At 43.0% G+C, this 20,631-nt stretch overlaps 1 protein-coding gene across 1 annotated transcript; it reads right to left on the reverse strand.

Moving 5' to 3' along the window:
* Window positions 1-706: 706 nt before the first annotated feature.
* LOC124149965 (stimulated by retinoic acid gene 6 protein-like) lies at window positions 707-18,976 on the reverse strand. Its single transcript, XM_046521820.2, has 18 exons — window positions 18,839-18,976; window positions 15,121-15,179; window positions 14,802-14,862; window positions 12,960-13,045; window positions 12,639-12,772; window positions 9,424-9,587; window positions 8,881-9,104; window positions 8,154-8,233; window positions 7,784-7,845; window positions 5,894-6,023; window positions 5,451-5,526; window positions 5,229-5,307; window positions 4,687-4,735; window positions 3,548-3,653; window positions 3,084-3,185; window positions 2,833-2,996; window positions 2,155-2,340; window positions 707-1,437 (listed from the first exon to the last, which is right to left on the reverse strand). Exons 1-18 carry the CDS (start codon window positions 18,974-18,976, stop codon window positions 1,115-1,117), a joined length of 2,223 nt encoding a protein of 740 aa, XP_046377776.2. The 3' UTR covers window positions 707-1,114.
* Window positions 18,977-20,631: the final 1,655 nt, after the last annotated feature.

The raw sequence follows: 20,631 nt of genomic DNA on the forward strand, positions 1-20,631 counted from the left end.
TAGTAGTAGTAGTAGTAGTAGTAGTAGTAGAAGTAGTCCAGAGTTTAGAAGTAGTAGTAGTAGTAGTAGTAGTAGTAGTAGTAGGCCAGACTGTTTTGTAGTAGTAGTAGTAGTAGTAGAAGTAGTCCAGAGTTTAGAAGTAGTAGTAGTAGTAGTAGTAGTAGGCCAGACTGTTTGGTAGTAGTAGTAGTAGTAGTAGTAGTAGTAGTAGTAGTAGTAGAAGTAGTCCAGAGTTTAGAAGTAGTAGTAGTAGTAGTAGTAGTAGTAGTAGTAGGCCAGACTGTTTTGTAGTAGTAGTAGTAGTAGTAGTAGTAGTAGTAGTAGTAGTAGGCAAGACTGTTTTCGCATTATCATTCTTAAGCGATCAACCACTGTTTTCTAACATGTTTACAAATGCATGTTCTATGTAATGTACCTCTATCCACATTTAAGTCAACCCCTGCAACTTTGTATTAAATTCGGATCAAGAGCAAAAGTGTCGAAAGAATGTAACCATTGCAATACACATTGCTGTGACGATGATTGCCATATTATTTTGCACTGTAAATGTTTTATGTCTGACAGAAATAATTTCTTTTCATGCTTGATTGATAAACTTGATGTTGATGTATATGTGAAAATAGATATGCTTGAAGATATGCTTTCATTCTTTCTCGGTGCGGATGTTCATGATTTGACTGACGAAATTGATTATGATACTTGGGAATACATTACACTGTCACTTTTTATGTAATATGAAGAAATGCCTCATACATATATACCAGACACATATACCTTACTGCTCACAAATTGTACATTGTAAATTGTGTATTCATAGCACTGTATGGCATGCCTTCATTGTACATAGTCAAGTTATCTAAATAATGTATTTGACTATGTAATATCTTAGAAATTCATTCATTCGTTCATCATATTATAGGCCCCGACATACGACAAGGCATGTGATAAATGTCCTTATGTTCATCTTGCACAGTGAGTCAAACGAAACATCCCTTCCGACCATTCCTGGAAGTCTTGAAATAGGTTTTAACTTTAACATGTTTTTGGCAGAATTGTCAAAAACACGTGTTGTGTGTAAAAACGAAGTAATCTCGTGAAAAATACTTTCTTTTTGTCACACTAAGGTTTCAGTTTCATGATTTATCCGTTTTGCTTTGACGTCGTGCATGTCGTCTGTACAGTTCTCGTCGTTGCTGTTGTCGTCGGTGTCAGTCGAGGTGTCGAGTCTGGAGAGATCGACCACTGGGAGATCACTGTCTTGGATCCGTCTCCCCTCCTCCACTGCCTTTATCCTGCTCTGGATGTAGCCCTTCCGGTACACCCTGATCTGGGGGTTGTTGATGAGGGTGTAGAACACGGCCCAGTTGAAGGTGGCTTTATATTTACGGCGTTTGGTTTCTTGTGCCGCCTCCAATTCGGCTTCGTGTCCTTTCATTTCTGTAAATATGATGAAATGAAATGAATGGTTATTGTTAAGAAATAACGACTTGTGATCGCCGTTTATCGTACAATAAAACGCTGCAAAGACAATAAACCATGCGGGGGTCCAGAGTATCTGCCTCAGTGTCGGACAACTCCATTTTATGTACAGGGGGAGGGTGTGGGGGGGGGGGGGGGGGGGGGGGGGGGGGGGGGGGTTAAGTTATTCTGTGTTATTCTCACAATTTTCACGTCGATTATCTGCACATTTTCTCCCAATACTGACTGTCATATTTCTTCGAAGTTTAGGTGCGATCATTGCGTTCATTTGCGATTTCCAGCTACATCGTTTGGGAACAACTCACTCAAGACATTTCCCTCTCAAACATAACGTTTTCCATTCATCAAGATGCGAGCGCACATTCGAATCTCCAGAAATGACGTCACGATGTTTTATCGTGAAACCGACCCCACTTCGTTCTTTGGTTGTTCTTTGCGATTTAGGGCTATCTTATATTTATTATTAGATTCTAACGCGTAGACACAGACACGAACACGGAACCAGTTCAGCCTCATATACATGATCAAGGAAGAGCACAGGAAACCACAGCTCTGGCCTCAGCCTCAGCCTCAGCCTCAGCCTCAGCCTCACATACAGCTACAGTGACACTGACACTGTCACCGAAACTGACATACAAACACAGTGCCATATAGTGTACCTCCTCTACTACTTACGTATACTGATGCCCTGGATGCTGTCTTCCTCATCACCTGCTCCCATGGAACCATTCAGGTCAACGGATTTACTCTCGCCCAGATTCCGGAAGTGCAGGTTCATCAACATGAGGCGGATGAATACAATCATCACCGGGTGTGTGTGTTGGTTCTCCACGTGCATGTAGCCTACATACGCCGCGAAACCTGAACAAAAACACACACACATAATCCTGAGCTCAGATGCAGCAAGAACCCTTTGGAAAACAGAAGGCCTCATGTCTTTCATCCATCAATGAGGTGTATCATTATTTTCATTAGGTTAATACCTGTGTCGGTTATTAGGGCCGTTTAACGCCGCAATAAGCAGACCAAACCGTTATGTGAATGTTCTCCCGTGGTCCCAAGTACAGTGGAACCCCGGAAATCCACACATGGAAATCGTCTGTGATAACACGTTCTTGCACACACGACTCATGGATACGTAATATGACGTGAATCATAAATTTCAAAAAGACGTCCGGAATGTGAGATGTCCAGACTAAGGAGGTTTAACTCTAAAAAAAAAACGAAAAATCATCACCAGTAAATCGCGCCAAGGCAAGGTGTCTGAACTGACGTCAATTTTACAAATACGTCTTGTCCCCTCTTTATGACTCTGACAAAATGCCTTGCAGAAAAGCTTAGAAGTCTTAGTACCAGGATCGAAGAACTGGAATCTCTGGGACAAGGTGCTGTGGTCGAGGCGTGGCATGAACAAGGCCCCCAGGACGATGGCCTTGATGATCCTCATGAGGCAGGACACGAGGCCGAGGAAGATGTTGAAGAAGAACATGAAGTACGTGAAGATGAAGAAGAACCGCCTGAAACAAGGGAGGCAACTCGTGAGTTAATGTTTAAATTTGTACTTATAGCTGAATGTCAAAATAGTATAAGGAAGACATACACACCTGTTGTCTATATACAGCGTATTCCCGCGTTGTTGTAGAAAGAGGAACTTAGCCAAGAGTAGTTGGAGGACGTTCAGCACTACTGTCCACACAACAATCGGCCTGGAGTCAGAGAGAGATGCGACTATCATAAGGACAAAAATCGGAAGAAACATAGTTTGTTCAAAACATTGAAATATTGTTCCCTGGAAATGCTGGTGCTCTTCAAAAGTTTGTTGAAAAGTTACTTCATTGTTCGGTTCCTCCTTTGTTACAGAAATAAAAGCGTGTTTGAAGCATTGTCGAAACATATCTTGTCTCCAACAAAAAGAACACCACACCCCATCCCATCCCACCCAACCCCACCTAACCCAACCAACCCAAACCCACGTCAGAATATTAGATGAACTTTTCAGATGCCCCAACATAAGCTTCTTGTGACACATCTTTAGAGACAAATTTGGCTCAGGTAAATTCTTGCTTACCACAGCTGCAACACGTAGTTAACGAGCCAACTCCACATCCCGCCCCAAGCGATGATGATTGTTAGCACTGAAAGGGGAACGAGGGCGAAAAACTGGATGACAAACCCTGAAACGAAAAACTGTTTGTTACAACCCGAAAACAAAAGCTTCACAACATCTAACTTGGAAACAACAACCTTCTTGTTGCACATTCAGCTGTAACATAGCCCCTGTCTGCTGTGGCGACAGTCACACACACCTAGGGAAGTTGCTAGATAAGCATAATGATAATAGCATCAGGTTATGAAAGGTTCAGAAGATGGTTAACCAGGAGGGTGAGAGGCAGAAGAGTTGCCAGGGTCATGCCCAGTAACGAGATGAGGCCGTTCATTTCGGAGGGAGAGGTTTCCACCTGCAGACAAGATGCATGTTCTGTATCAACACGTCAGGATGGAGAGGAAACTGAAGACTCATGAAGTCATCGATGGGCACTTAGAAGTTGGAGCTACGTGGGAAGACTTGAGAGTTGTTATGCTTCCAATGACTACAAAACCCTGCCCCCATTTTCTCGAAAGGAAAGCCAGTTCTACATCGAAGAAGCCTTTTTTTGATGCGGGCAAAGTATTTAATGTCACTAGCCTTAAATGGTGGGAACCTGTTCATTCCACCCGCAGTAAGACAAATCTAACTATATTGCCAGAGTTGTTGACGGACATGGAAACGATACATATGGATCAGTGAACAGATGAACCGATGCAGAATGAAGTCAAACAGAAAGACATCAAAGTGGCCTTATGCAGTACTAGTTGACTTAAATGTGATGAGCAACAGATTTATAATATCAGGTTATAGAAGGTTCAGAAAATAAGTAACCCCGAGAGGGAGGAAACCAGATGTACGTGCTATACAGCAATATTGTTATCCTAGTTGTTAATGGTGGTGGTTGTGTGATAACCACAGGTGAAAACAACCTCATGAGTGTTTAACAGTTACTGTACAGATCTGTTGTTTGTATTTCACCAGTAACAGTGGGTCAATTCATAATTCATTCAAATGATATGACGTTCACTTAAAGCCAGGAATATAAGGTAGGTGGGAAGCAGAATGCTCATGCTCCCAATAAGCACACAACTATCAGTTATCTCCCTTGCATCACTCACCCCATGCGATGTATCCCACCTGGTACCCGGCAAACCGCATACATCCCAGCTGCAACATAGCGAGAGAGCTTCACTAGACATGGGTTCGTAGTCACGTGGAAAACGAAAACTTCCTCGTCATACTCGTTGCTTATTTAACAATCTCGAGTGGACGCGAGAGATACACAATTTGCAAGGTAACACACTGTTTGTTTGTTTGTTTGTTTGTTGTTTAGCGCCGCAATCAGCAATATTGCAGCTATATGAGAGTGGTTTGGAAATAATTGAGTCTGGACAGAACAATCCAGTGACTGACATCATTAGCAGCGATCAACGCAATTGAGATCGATGACATGCATCAACCAAGTCTGACAAGCATAGTCGCCTTTTACGACAAGCATAGTCACCTTTAACACACTGTAACCATTCAATCCACATTAGGGTCGACTGGTGCAGAGACTTGTTGGCGCTGGAATCCACGCCCTCATTGCAAAATACTCAATTCGTAAAATACTTTTCAATTCTTCCTGTAACGTAACGTTATTCCTCTGATTCAGTATTACCATGAGGCTGGCGTTACTCCTCTCCTCCCTTGGGGGGATGTGGCTGTGATCACCTCGATATAACGCCAGCAGATTGGTTCTGAAACATCGAGAATGAGCTCAGAGGGGAGATTCCCCATATAACTGTTGGTTACAAAACGCCCGGCTCGGATGAAAAAGATCGTAGGGACCCTCGAGGAAGATCATCCTCCCAATCTCGTACATAGATGTATAAACACCTACCTGTAGGAGGAGAGTATATGTAGGATCATCAACAGCCCGATTGCCACCGCTAGGACCGTCGATACGATCAAACTCTCTGAAACAGAATTATCACATGGAAACACAGGTTCTTCGTCCATCTGGAGTTCCAAGCCTTCAACATCACAGCCTAGTCACTGCATTTATATAAGTTTGTTGAGACACTGGCGGCCTAATCGTCTAGTATTGAGTTGCGTCACTTTGGCGTGCCAGAACATATCATCGGTGGTTCGAATCCCGATTCAAACGATTATGTTCTTAGGTTTGTCAGCACCCTACGTGTGCTCGTGGGATTCACCAAAGCGGTAAACGTCGGAGACCTTCGTCACTGCGGGCTTTCATCCCATATCAAGCTGACACCACGTGATATAAGTGATCAAGTTCAGATCAAAGTGAGATTAAACCCACCTAACTCACTCACTTACGTGTCAATGCCGTCACCCAAGTCTTGAGATCGCTCGGATCAAAACGGTCGTCTTCTACTGGCTTGAGGTCATAGGCTTTAAGGCATTTGTCATAAAACGTCACGAAAATCCCCAAGAGCTCAAAGGTGATCTGTGGATAGAAAGCGTAACCATGCTATATGTTGTTTGATTGTTGCAGTCAGCAAGATCCCAGCTACATTTCTGTACATAATCGAATCTGGACCAGGTAAAGCACCGTCGGGGTACGATGTTACACAATCAACCAGGCCATGAAGCATGATCACCCCATACAATTAGGTCAAGTCTTATTAAAAGCAATAGAGTGCTGTAGCCCAAATCTGACCTGAGTGTCCACTTGTATTCTAATCTAGTTAAATTAGGTTTTCGTTGTGTTCACTGGAATTCCTTCATTCTTTTTTTTTATAATTTGGTCACATATTGCTGCATTAGTGTCCCAATGAATGTAAACAATTAAGCCACGCCCAACTAGATGGACTACTTTCACCACGACGAGTCGAGGGAATTCCCTTTCTGCTCACCTGTATCATCATGCACAGTACGTTTTAGGGACATTCATGCATACTCATCCAAGAAATCCAAGAAATGAAACAGCAAACGTGAAGGCTCGCTCGCCAGTTTTGTCTTAGCTAGCCTGGGTTCTACAAATTTTATGTCTTCAGGTTTCATTTCTAACTCGTATTTTTACAGCTGTGTCTTCCCGTCCTCAGGGAACTCGTGTTTAAATCTGGCGGTAACTGGACATTTGAAACAGCCGCTTTCTCAAGGACAGATTAGTTCAGGTTCGTGACAGTCCGACTGTTGCAGACTCTTGCCTTGATTGACAGGTCCTATGAACCTTGTTTGATGCTATTCCCCGTTGATTGGCTCCTGACTTTGTGGCCGTGTGCATAAATTAAACAATCACCTGATTCATGTCACGCCACTGTATGCATTCCTACACCTGGAATGATTGTCATCCTCGTCATTTTTTGTCAGCTTTGATGTATATAATTGTTTTTGATTAAACTATTGCAGATGATATATTGTCGAATTCGTTTTCGAATTCAATGATATGGATTGATATGGATTTTTTGGTTTATTGAGGTATGAATCGAAAAACCGATGTGCAAACATTTCTTAAAATCCGCCACAATCAATCCTTAAATGATAATACATTTTCGACATGACTGTTCTCTATGATAGTGTGGGATTCGACAGTCTTGACCAGCAGCTCAAAAGGATCTGAACAGGATAAGAAAATATGACACTACGAACTAATTTTTCACTATTAAAAGACAATCAAAATGCCGACATCGCTGTCTTCCCAACCTTATCCAAGATGGGCGGGGTAGCTGCCGATGGTGGCTTAATCATTCGCTCGTCACGCCGAAGGACCAGGTTCGATTTCCGATTTGAGTCCAATATTTGATCCCGAATGCTGGTGTCAACCGCCGTGATTTTGTCGGAACAGTGATAAAAGCGGGGTGACACCAAACTCATTTGTGTCAGGTATACCTCAGTCAATACATCTACCATTTCACATGTTCACTGTCGATACAGGTAGTTGCAATACATACTTTACATGTGGTTAAGATTGTCTTTTCATGTCGCCTGTGGAATCCCAGAAAGAACAGAATTGCGGCGTTGTCGTCTTTACAACACAAGCAAGAAGTGTCAATATTTAACAAACCGATGATGTGCGAAACGCGACATTGATCGCTTTGTCGCTTTGAATCGAATTGTCTTTTGTTACCAAAGAGTGATAATGCGAGTCCCTACTAACTGTCGGCGTAAACAAAGGCGACAACGCAACAGTTGTTGCCCAGTTTAATGCCTTTTCTTACATATTTAAGGTAAACAGTTATCCAGATGTCTGAAGCCTTGACTCACCACGTACAGGAGAAACACGCCGATCATGAGAACAGACAGGATACGGGTCGAATACCGGAACCCTGGAACAAGAACAGGAACATTGTTGATGGGTGTGTGTACCACCAGATAGGAGGGTTTACGGTATGACAAGAGTCCAGAATGAGGGACTGCCAACTTTAAGAACTAAAACACGGCATCAAAGTAATTTGGGTGATAGTCAATTTCTTTTTTTCACCTTAGTGAAGCAAAAGATTTTTTTTTTCAAGAATTTCCGGAAACAATATATATCTTTCAATGAACAGCATGTGCACAGCCGGTAGTTTGGTGTTGATATTGTATCTTGACCCCTGCAGATCGATACATACAGTGTGAAAAATACAGTATTCACCTTTTTCATTTTTATAGAGTACCCCGTGTATGGCAGCAAGGAGCCCGGCTTTGATTTTGTCTTTGATTGCTTCCGGTGGACTGGAATCAAGACATGATAAATAATAATAACTTGAAATAAATGTGACCCTATTTAAATCGTCATCAACATATAAGGAAATTTTATTCATCATATAAAATAATCATAAGTTGTGAATATCATAGGAGAATGTACGTAAATAAAGTGTCTGGGTAAATATAAAGTAAGTTATTGGTACCTACGTTGAGGAATGCATTGCAAAACCTAATTATTGTATTTGTTTAAAATGATGCAAATATCAATGAGCCATTGCACAAACAACCATACATGTCCACATTGATGTGACATACCACTGAGTGTACAGTTCTTCAGTTGCATGTGTATGTCACAGTTGTACAGTGAAGTATGGTAAGAAAGTTCCAAATGATGCAGGTCTTAGACGTTTACCAGTTTAGTGGAACACTGGTACTGACAGATCGTGGATTGTAGTTTGGACGAATATGGGATTCGAACTCGATCCTGACTCACGCTTGAGGCGGCTTGACCACACGTGCCCCTATTTTGGTCTGTTGAGTCATGGACACGTGGGAAGGACATGGAACAGGCTGAGTGTTTGATGCAGACAGTCATTGAGCACTTACGAGGGTTTGGTAAAGATGGTAATTGAGCACTTACGGAGGTTAGTTACAGACAGTAAATGAGCGCTTACGGGGGTTTAGGTGCGGGTTTCTTGAAGAGTTTCCGGACGTGCACCCCCTGGTAAGAGTCCCGGATGTAACTCAGAGTCTGGGGAACATCAAGATCGGATTCCTCCGCCACGAAATACTTCTTAGTTTTCAGAGCATAGGCAAACCTGATTGGCAAGCTGACGCTGAGATAGGTCAGACAGAGGAAGTACGGCAGGTTTCGGCCCACTAACAACATTCGAGCTTCCTGAATACAATAGAAAAATATATAATATAATATATATTATAATAATCTTAAGAATGATATTAATGCAACAGTGGTGTATTACGTTTAAAGTGGTTTTGTATTACGTCAACAATTGTTCTGTGTGACAACAATGGGTGTCGATTACGCCATTCGTGGTCCTATATTTCATCAACAATGGCGCCTGTTTTACTTCAACAATGGTTCTGTTCTAAATCAACAGTGGTGTTTTTATTCCGGTCACAAAGTCGTAATGGAAGATAATAACCAGCTTATCTTGAATCATTTGAACCATTAACAAGTCAACACAACGTCGCCTTACCCATCTGACGTCACACTCAAACACTTTGTAGAACTCTATGGCGGTGATGACCCACACGTATAAAGCCCCAAGGCCGTAGCTGAAGATGGACTTAATAGCCAGTGAAGCGAAGACAGGAAAGTAGACAATGCCGTACCATATCATAGAAACTATCACGATCAGTGCTGGAATGCGACTGAAAGGGATTAAATAGAAACGGTCATTGATGCATTACGATCTGACAAGGATACAGATCTAAATAACGAAACCCCGCGTCACTGTTAAAGGAACTGTTTTTGGCCGATTAAGCATCTGGCAAAACTCAATGTTTATAATATATACATCCGAACAAAATACGTAACGTAACCCCTGAGGTAATGAATTATAACTGGTTACTATTCTTAACAACTGTAATGGTAATGGCGCTCCATCTTCAGGATGTGAAATCATGTTTGACGGTGACTTCAGAATCCACCTTGGCATGCACGTGCAGTATTCCACACATGTATTCTCCAAAATTGTGCGTTCAAACATGACATTTGGGTAGTTAAATCCGCTGTCTTGCAATGTGTAATCATTCCCGGAGAACATTGCACGAAGGGGGTATCAGAGGCGCAAAGATGGCAAACGATCGGAATGCATTCCACACGTTTGTCCTTCAGTGCCACCAGGCGGACGTCAGCCGATTTACCATTACCCAGTAATCAGCCCATTGGTGAGAAAACATGGTCAAATCAATGATGTGAAGGATGTTCCACGGTCAGGAAGACCTCCCGTGACGTCCTCGTGTGACGACAAGGCACAGCTTTTATTAGTACGATGACGGCCATTTGCATCGAGCCCTGTCCTGAAGCAGCAATGGCTACCCAATCGACGTCTATCCATCAAAACCGTACGTAACCGCTAGAGGGAAGCAGGGATAGAGTCCAGGGGCGTCATCAACCGTCTCTACTGGCAGATGACCACTAGAGGTTGCATTTGGTATGGTGTTTATCATGATAGGCTTGGACTCTGAGAACCTGACTGAAAATCTATATGTCGGTTGAAAACAGGTCCCTGCTCCATGTCACGCATTACTCGCTACTGACCCTGTGACCTGCGGGTGTTATCTGGGTACGTGGAGGTTTACTCGCTACTGACCCTGTGACCTGCGGGTGTCATCTGAGCACGTGGAGGTTTACTCGCTACTGAACCTGTGACCTGCGGGTGTCATCTGGGCACGTGGAGGTTTACTCGCTACTGACCCTGTGACCTGCGGGTGTCATCTGGGCACGTGGAGGTTTACTCGCTACTGACCCTGTGACCTGCGGGTGTTATCTGGGCACGTGGAGGTTTACTCGCTACTGACCCTGTGACCTGCGTGTGTTATCTGGGCACGTGGAGGGTTCACTCGCTACTGAACCTGTGACCTGCGCGTGTCATCTGGGCACGTGGGGGTTTACTCGCTACTGACCCTGTGACCTGCGTGTGTCATCTGGGCACGTGGGGGTTTACTCGCTACTGACCCTGTGACCTGCGGGTGTCATCTGGGCACATGGGGGTTTACTCGCTACTGAACCTGTGACCTGCGTGTGTCATCTGGGCACGTGGGGGTTTACTCGCTACTGACCCTGTGACCTGCGCGTGTCATCTGGGCACGTGGGGGTTTACTCGCTACTGACCCTGTGACCTGCATGTGTTATCTGGGCACGTGGAGGTTTACTCGCTACTGAACCTGTGACCTGCGCGTGTCATCTGGGCACGTGGAGGTTTACTCGCTACTGACCCTGTGACCTGCGGGTGTCATCTGGGCACGTGGAGGTTTACTCGCTACTGACCCTGTGACCTGCGGGTGTTATCTGGGCACGTGGAGGTTTACTCGCTACTGAACCTGTGACCTGCGGGTGTCATCTGGGCACGTGGAGGTTTACTCGCTACTGACCCTGTGACCTGCGGGTGTTATCTGGGCACGTGGAGGTTTACTCGCTACTGACCCTGTGACCTGCGTGTGTCATCTGGGCACGTGGAGGTTTACTCGCTACTGACCCTGTGACCTGCGGGTGTCATCTGGGTACGTGGAGGTTTACTCGCTACTGACCCTGTGACCTGCGGGTGTTATCTGGGCACGTGGAGGTTTACTCGCTACTGACCCTGTGACCTGCGGTTGTTATCTGGGCACGTGGAGGTTTACTCGCTACTGAACCTGTGACCTGCGTGTGTCATCTGGGCACGTGGAGGTTTACTCGCTACTGACCCTGTGACCTGCGGGTGTTATCTGGGTACGTGGAGGTTTACTCGCTACTGACCCTGTGACCTGCGGGTGTTATCTGGGCACGTGGAGGTTTACTCGCTACTGAACCTGTGACCTGCGTGTGTCATCTGGGCACGTGGAGGTTTACTCGCTACTGACCCTGTGACCTGCGCGTGTCATCTGGGTACGTGGAGGTTTACTCGCTACTGAACCTGTGACCTGCGTGTGTTATCTGGGCACGTGGAGGGTTCACTCGCTACTGACCCTGTGACCTGCGCGTGTCATCTTGGGACTCCAAGTGGCATTTATATCTAGGAACGTAGGAAATTCTGCCAGTTGCGTCCGTGCGTCCATATAGTCAGACTTATTATAGCATGTGACTGTGTCTAGACAAAACGGATACCTGAGGAAAGCAACTGCTGGACAGATAGAAGAGAAACTATGTTCCTGGGGAACTACATCGGTCACAACTCACTGAACAAGCGCAGGTCAGTTATAGTGCATATGTCAATCTAGCAGTAAAATAATTATGCAAAGGTAATAAGAAGCGGAGGTTTCATCACTATGTGAAAAGCATTACCTCCTATACTAATATACATAAGTTGAGTTTGCAGACACCCTCACTTGGTTTTTGGGCCAAGCCAAGTCCTCCTTCAAGATAATATAAAAATGTTTTAAATGAGTAGTCTATTCGTCAGAAGCATCGATGGCATATGATGCGACACAGTCCATAGTGACAGATTAAGTGAGCGACTGAGTTTAAAGCCGCTTTGAACAACAGTATTCATATCACGACGTATCGGCTTAATGTGGAAAAGAGACCTTAGTGAGACAGGTCTTAGACGTTTACCATTTTGGTGAAACACACGAGCACGGGTCCGACAAACCTAGAAACATTATCAGGGCACATCTAGCATTCGAACCCATAATGTTATCATACGACAAGACGCAACATCGAATGACCCTTTTTCCCAATGACTTATTGACCTTGGGATGGTATACGTACTTTTCAAGGCGAGAGGTCCATCGTATCTGAAGGCAAACTTTTGTTCAAAGATAACCTCATATGTAAGGAACGTGGTTGCTCCAAATGCGGCGACGTAGGAAATTCTGCCAGATGTCGTCAGAGCGTCCATGGGGCTATAATAAAAGTCCATATAGTCAGAATGATTACAGCACGTGACTGTGTCTAGACATAACGGATCTCACCTTCATAGAAACTGTATATGATTGAAAACACGTATGAAACGTAATACGCGAATACCCGAGGAAGGCAACTGCTGGACAGATAGAAGAGAAAGCATGAACTAAATCGGTCACAACTCACTGAACCAGGGCTGGTCGGCCACAGAGAAAGTCCACAAACTTCCGTCTTCTCGTCTTCAGCATGGAGAAGGCCAGACTGATCAGTACCTGCAAGGAGGAGAGGTCAACATTGTGTACTGACCTCAACAACAGTGTGTACTGACCTCAACAACAGTGTGTACTGACCTCAACAACAATGTGTACTGACATCAACAACAGTGTGTACTGACCTCAACAACAGTGTATACTGACCTCAACAACAGTGTGTACTGACATCAACAACAGTGTGTACTGACCTCAACAACAGTGTGTACTGACCTCAACAACAGTGTATACTGACCTCAACAACAGTGTGTACTGACCTCAACAACAGTGTGTACTGACCTCAACAACAGTGTATACTGACCTCAACAACAGTGTGTACTGACCTCAACAACAGTGTGTACTGACCTTTACAACAGTGTGTACTGACCTTTACAACAGTGTGTACTGACCTCAACAACAGTGTGAACTGACCTCAACAACAGTGTGTACTGACATCAACAACAGTGTATACTGACCTCAACAACAGTTTGTACTGACATCAACAACAGTGTGTACTGACCTCAACAACAGTGTGTACTGACATCAACAACAGTGTGTACTGACCTCAACAACAGTGTGTACTGACATCAACAACAGTGTGTACTGACCTCAACAACAGTGTGAACTGACCTCAACAACAGTGTGTACTGACATCAACAACAGTGTATACTGACCTCAACAACAGTGTGTACTGACATCAACAACAGTGTATACTGACCTCTACAACAATGTGTACTGACATCAACAACAGTGTGTACTGACCTCAACAACAGTGTGTACTGACCTCAACAACAGTGTGTACTGACATCAACAACAGTGTGTACTGACCTCAACAACATTGTGTACTGACCTCAACAACAGTGTGTACTGACCTCAACAACAGTGTGTACTGACCTCAACAACAGTGTGTACTGACCTCAACAACAGTGTGTAGTGACCTTTACAACAGTGTGTACTGACCTTTACAACAGTGTGTACTGACATCAACAACAGTGTGAACTGACCTCAACAACAGTGTGTACTGACCTCAACAACATTGTGTACTGACCTCAACAACAGTGTGTACTGACCTCAACAACAGTGTATACTGATCTCAACAACAGTAAGTACTGACCTTTACAACAGTGTGTACTGACCTCAACAACAGTGTGTACTGACCTCAACAACAGTGTGTACTGACCTCAACAACAGTGTATACTGACCTCAACAACAGTGTGTACTGACCTCAACAACAGTGTGTACTGACATCAACAACAGTGTATACTGACCTCAACAACAGTGTGTACTGACCTTTACAACAGTGTGTACTGACCTTTACAACAGTGTGTACTGACCTCAACAACAGTGTGTACTGACCTTTACAACAGTGTGTACTGACCTCAACAACAGTGTGTACTGACCTTTACAACAGTGTGTGCTGAACAGTGTATACTGACCTCAACAACAGTAAGTACTGACCACCACAACAGTGTGTACTGACATCAACAACAGTGTGTACTGACCTCAACAACAGTGTATACTGACCTCAACAACAGTGTGTACTGACCTCAACAACAGTGTGTACTGACATCAACAACAGTGTTCTGCCCGCAACAACACTTTATACATAACATGTAAAGATAGGTAGGTGGTAACATTCATCCAGACACGTATGTGCAGGTAGGGCAGGAAAGCCACGTCATGTAAATATATTCATATTGCTCTATCCCTTTATGTTTTGAAGGTGGTCGGGCGATTTAGTTACCAAATAGAAAAAGACAGAAATATGTATAACACTTACAGCTGGGATAATCGTCACCTGATAGAACCTGAAGTGGTCCACTTTGTAGGCGCATGCTGTCCTGTTGGGAACATGATCACAGGATAGTCAATTACATACTGAGATGGAACAACAAAACTTAAAATGTCATTAGATAATCTCTTTGGGTTTCTGCATTTCAATATGATTTACAAAACAAAACAAATTTCTTCATTTTGAAAATTAACAAAGGATACAGTTAAAATAACGGCTATTTTATATGGAAGTATATCTATTAGCCTAATATTTCTTTCCGTTGTATAGATCCCCCTGATTGATACACTGTCAGGATGACACTCACCTGTTGACCTGCGTGCCTTTGACCTCATCACTCTCCAGGAGAGTAAACAGATTGTCGACCTGATGTAAGAATACTGAGCCCATGGTCTTTCACGAACTGCAAACATATCAACATGAAATTCAGTTTTAAAGTGTTAGCAATTTCCAGATTAACATAGGGGATGGGTGGGGTGAAAGTGGGTTTCCCCTCTTGCGGATCTGTTTATGCATATGAATCGGAATTTCTGTTAGGATTGGCAAAGTCAAAACAAGATAATTTGAACTTGAGCTTCAGGAATATCGATGATCTGATATCGTCCAATAACAATCAAATAGCCATATTCCCTTCCTCTGATTTACCCATAAAGGAGTCCAGTGAGACCGTCTCATCTGTTTCATATTTAGATATATGCATACAGATTCAGTGACAAAACACTCTCCACAAGACTGTATGACAAGAGAGATGACTTCAACTTTCCAATAGTCAACTTTCCCTTCGTGTCGAGCAATATTCTAGCAGCTCCATCCTTTGGTGTTTACATGTCACAACTTTTGAGATACAATCGAGCATGCTCTTTCTACCAAGATTTCAAAGAGCGTCATGCGACACTTGCTCAGTTGTGTGATCAAGGTTACAACATTCAAGGCGTCAGTGAGACTTTCAAAAAGTTTTATGGTAGACATGTGGAGGACATTTCCAAATTTGACGTATCAGTGACAAAAATTATGTCCGATGCAATTCTCTATTTTGACTTACCATATGTTCCCATGTTTTTTCAGGTGAACATATGCCGGTGGTCTGTAATTAATCGTGTCTTGGCCAGACAATCCAGTGATTGACATCATAAGCAACGATACGCAGTTGGGATACGCAGTCATGCATCAACCAAGTCAGAGAACCTGACCACCCGATCCCGTTTGTCGCCTCTTACGACAAACATGTTTTGCTGTTGTAACCCGGATCTTCACGGGCGTCGTGATTGCACTGACATTCATTATCGGGCCGGTTAATTACTGCTGCCGCAACATATCTTAGCAATTGTATTGCCTTTTGTCATTGTTTACTTAAAATGAGTACTTCAGTATGATTAGTTATCAATTCGTTGATCATAAGTGGTTATTAACCGGATTAACCTTCCTATTTCAATTAGGAAATCGCCTGGTAACAATTTTACCATGTTTAATTCATTTTTAGTGTGCATCGCATAGTCCTGATTACTACTTTGACTACTGAAATGTGCGTTGTGCTAACGCATCAGGTGCGGTGTACCATCGTTCGATGTTCAGAGTTGCGCCCCTCAGCTGTGTTAGGATCCGATGGTCGTAGATTCGACTCGTGGATGTGATAACTACCTAATACCCGCATCAGTGACGAGGGAGTGATGGTATTTTATAGGGGTGACTATTGGTCTGGAAATCACCATTGCGATAACTATTGATATTGAAAGAAACTATTGCGATAACTATTGATATTGCAAGCAACTATTGCGATAAATAGCGATAGTTTTCAGTGTATCATTTTAGATGGATTTTAGAGTTGAATTAAACCTTGGAACTGAAGTTTCCTTTGAATGTGATAACCATAACAACAAATAAAAAGTAAAGTTTGAGATATGACTGATGTGTTTTTCCTTTACCCTAATAATTTAAGACAAAGAAACTTCCACATTACCGTGTGTAAATAACTACCAATCATGATAAAAAACAAGAACAAATTTGAACAGCATTGCATGTATTTTATTGATATGGTAAGTACAATAGAAACTATCGATATTCCTAACTGAAATCGATAATATTGATCTGAAACTGATTTAATAATCGATTTATTGACTTGAAGTGCATACCAATAACAATATATATATATATATATATATTGATATTTTGATTTATCGTGACACCCCTAGTATTTTATTTTTTCGAGTGCTTCGTTGTTGTGATACATCGAGGATTCCATTGCAGTGTTATGTCTCGGTATAGCGGGATATCAAAGACTTGGTTATGGCGTTATATGGGGAATGTCGTAAAAACAACATAACATAAGTATGTGTATGTTTGTGTAATAAATAGGATTTATGCATCAAAGGCTGAGCTACACAACGAGTCTTGTTAGCTCATACACAAAATTCTTGTATAGCCTCCAAATTATGCAAACTAACTGCAAAACGTTAACACACTTTTAGGTTCAAATGTATGTTAACAGGCTGATTACGTCAAAACTTGTTTTGAGTATAACCTGTGTTAAGTTATTAAGCCTGAGTAGGTTTTTATTGTTGTTTCAAAAAAAATAAAATTGTGTTGACTCTTGGTTTCCTTCGTGAATACCTAGACAGAATTATAATACATGTTATGTATCGTTCAAACCTTCCACCTTCTAGTATCAGTCTACCCGACTAGAGTCTCTGTTAGCGTGAACGATTATTTATAAAGTGAAGGGGAGGTACCCGTTCTTCAAGCTGTGATCACTGAAGCGTGGTGTTTAAAAGTGTTCTTTGTGGGACAAGGTCGATTTGTTCCTTCAGTCAAAGAAAAAGGTCAGGTCGACATACACATGATTGACTTGCGTGTTAATAACATTTATCCTTCATTACTCCCTTCGTGTTGCCCTCATTGCATGAATCATTGTCGTAAAAGCAGCGGTAGTCTTGAAGGCTGGGCTCCAGAACGGCATCTCTACTCGTTAGTGTGTTTCTGATCTCCATCTGATTGTAAATCCCCCTGCGGGACTGATGCCAATCTAATATTTTCAGCAAGGTGTTACCTGAACCTCTGAATGGGGTTCCATTTCTGTGTTGATATCGATTCCAAATTCGAGAGTGCATCTTTGCTGCACGAGGCACAGTAACTGAACGCGGATAGCAAACTCGCTCCAACTTGCACCTGCGTAGCATGCCGCCCACGGTGACGCATCATGTGCCAATAGAGGTCACAACCAAATGGTTCATTGATCGGGTAAAAGACAGAAATTTCCAAAAAGGGTGCTGAAAATGACAAAATGTGCACAATAAGCATGACTTAAGCTGACAAATCACAGAATGCGGGGGCGGTCGGGTAGCCTAGTGGTTAAAACGTTCGCTCTTCAAGTAGAAGATCCGTGTTCGATTCCCGACATGGGAACCATGTGTGAAGCCCATTTGTGGTGTCCCCCGCCGTGATATTGCTGGATTATTGCTAAAAGCGGCGTAAAGCCTCACTCACTCACTCACAGAATGCGGTTGCCAGACTCTTTGGTAAATCTACAAGAGTGATATCCGATTTAGGGAAGGATAATAACAGCTGTGAATAAGATAAGGGCTGGTGGAGGAAAGACTATTCCCTGGCAGAATCGAGGGGTACGCACCATTTCATTGACGAACAGTTTCATTTCTGCACCAGAACTGGCTTAATGGCTGCCACTGGAATCCGACTTTCGATGTCAAGGACACGAAACAGACTGAAACCTGCAGGTTTGACCGGGGCACACAAGCGCCTCGCGCAATAGAGGGCACGGAAGTTTCGAGGTCGTCAACAGCGACATTTGAGAAACTCCATGTTTTCTGGAGCATCGAGGTTCTATATACGCTTTACGGATGCCAGACAACTTGTTTGAGGACAGCGTGGAGAGAGGTACTAGCAGCACGTCAAGAGCACGATAGATACAGTGGTGGATACCTCGGCTGGCATGACATACGACAGGGCGGATCTGATCAGCGTGCAAAGGAACATGGCGTTATGTGGAACAATGGTGGGCCCAGTGCTCATACCATTTCCCAGCGCGTTTCCAGGATGACAACGCAGGTCCTCACAGAGCTCGTGTTGCAGTCGACTGTCTGAGGCAGCAAGGTGGCACGATACTGTCCTGGCCAGCCACATCTCCGGACAGGTCCCGCAACCGATCTCATCGTTCCCAGCATTTGTAACAACTTGGGTAGACCTTGCAAGAACAATGGCGAAAGATACATCGGGATACAATCCGGCGTTTGATATTCAGTTTGCCCAGAAAATGTCGTGACTGCATCGATACTCACGGGCATGGACCAGATATTGACTTTACTATGAAGATTGAATTCCACAACGTCATTTCTCTACACATCATTTCGGAATAAATTTGGGTGTTTCCTTAAACATATATCTAGTATATAAGTCAGTATATATTACATGGAACAATGTACATGCTTGGTCTATCAATCCATAAATGTATCTATTCGGAGTAGTTGCATGTGGTTTATATATTCGTGATTCCTAAACACTGTCCGTACATGCCTTCCAGTATTTAGGTCATCAGGTTCGATTATGGGTTTTCAGAATGCGTGTTTTTTAATGCATGAAAGTATTTGAGGCATGTGGAAATAATACCATGGGGAAACTAAAAATCGGGTTTGCTTGAATTTTTAAAATCTCAGAAACGAACCAAGTTCAGTTATGTCAAAACATTTGATTTTTCAACTTTGTTTTGAAACTTAGTCCCTTGATCCATGGGGCATTTGTCACTAAATGTGGTGACCATAGCCAATTTGTCAAGAATGGAAGCAATTGTCATATGAAGTTTAATGAGAAAATAATATGTGATATGCTGGACTTCCTCGTCATAGATATGTGTACAATTTGAGGGTAAGACATATAGGCAAGACGCAAGCATCACCATGGGCACCAGCAGTGCTCCCCTTCTTGCTGATATGTTTCTTTATGCGCACGAGTCTGCATTTCTGCTCGCATTGGCAACAGAATCAACAGAAATTGGTAAAGTTGAATAACGGCCAATTCCGTTCCACAGATCGACCCACCTTAACTACAGAATAACAGGGACCAGTGAGGCCGCCTCATCTGTCATATTCAGATCTGTGCCTAAAGATTCAGAGTGTAAACACTCTCCACAAGACTGTATGACAAGACGGATGACTTTAACTTTCCAATAGTCATCTGTACCCTTTTGTAGAGGAATATTCCAGCGGCTCCTGCCTTCCGTGTTTACATTTCACAACATTTGAGCTACAACCCAGCATGCTCTCTTTAAAAAAATGTTTGATCAAGGTTACAACATTCAAGGCCTCAGTAGAACTTTCAAAATGTTTTATGATGGACATGTCGAGGACATTTCCAAATTTGACGCATCGGTGACAAAATGTATGTCCGAATCATTCCCTATTGTGACTGGTACATTATGTTCCCGTGTTTTTCAGGTGAACTATTGACTCGCCTTTGCATGTGTTTGTGACGGGTGCCACAGGTAGGACAGGATACGCTCACCTTGTCGCCTGGTATCATCTCTATTTGATAATGGTTCATTAGCTCTGCTGAAGGTGTAGTCGACTCTTCTTTTAACAGTGATTTCTAAATGACTATGAAAATGGTTTTGTCGCTCACATTTATTTGTACTGCGATTTCCATGTGACAAAGACACTTAAGCAAACACTTATTAAATAGACCTATCCTACCTGACTTGAGTTGAGATTTACAGTGATAACAGGTTCATATACATTCTTGGTTGTTTTTCCTATTTAAAAAATGTCAGCGTTAGTCGTACGTATGAAATATTTTATCATTAAGCAGGAAATCT

This window comes from Haliotis rufescens, unplaced genomic scaffold (assembly GCF_023055435.1).
Source record: "Haliotis rufescens isolate VD_foot unplaced genomic scaffold, xgHalRufe1.0.p SCAF_9, whole genome shotgun sequence".
Taxonomy (NCBI): domain Eukaryota; kingdom Metazoa; phylum Mollusca; class Gastropoda; order Lepetellida; family Haliotidae; genus Haliotis; species Haliotis rufescens.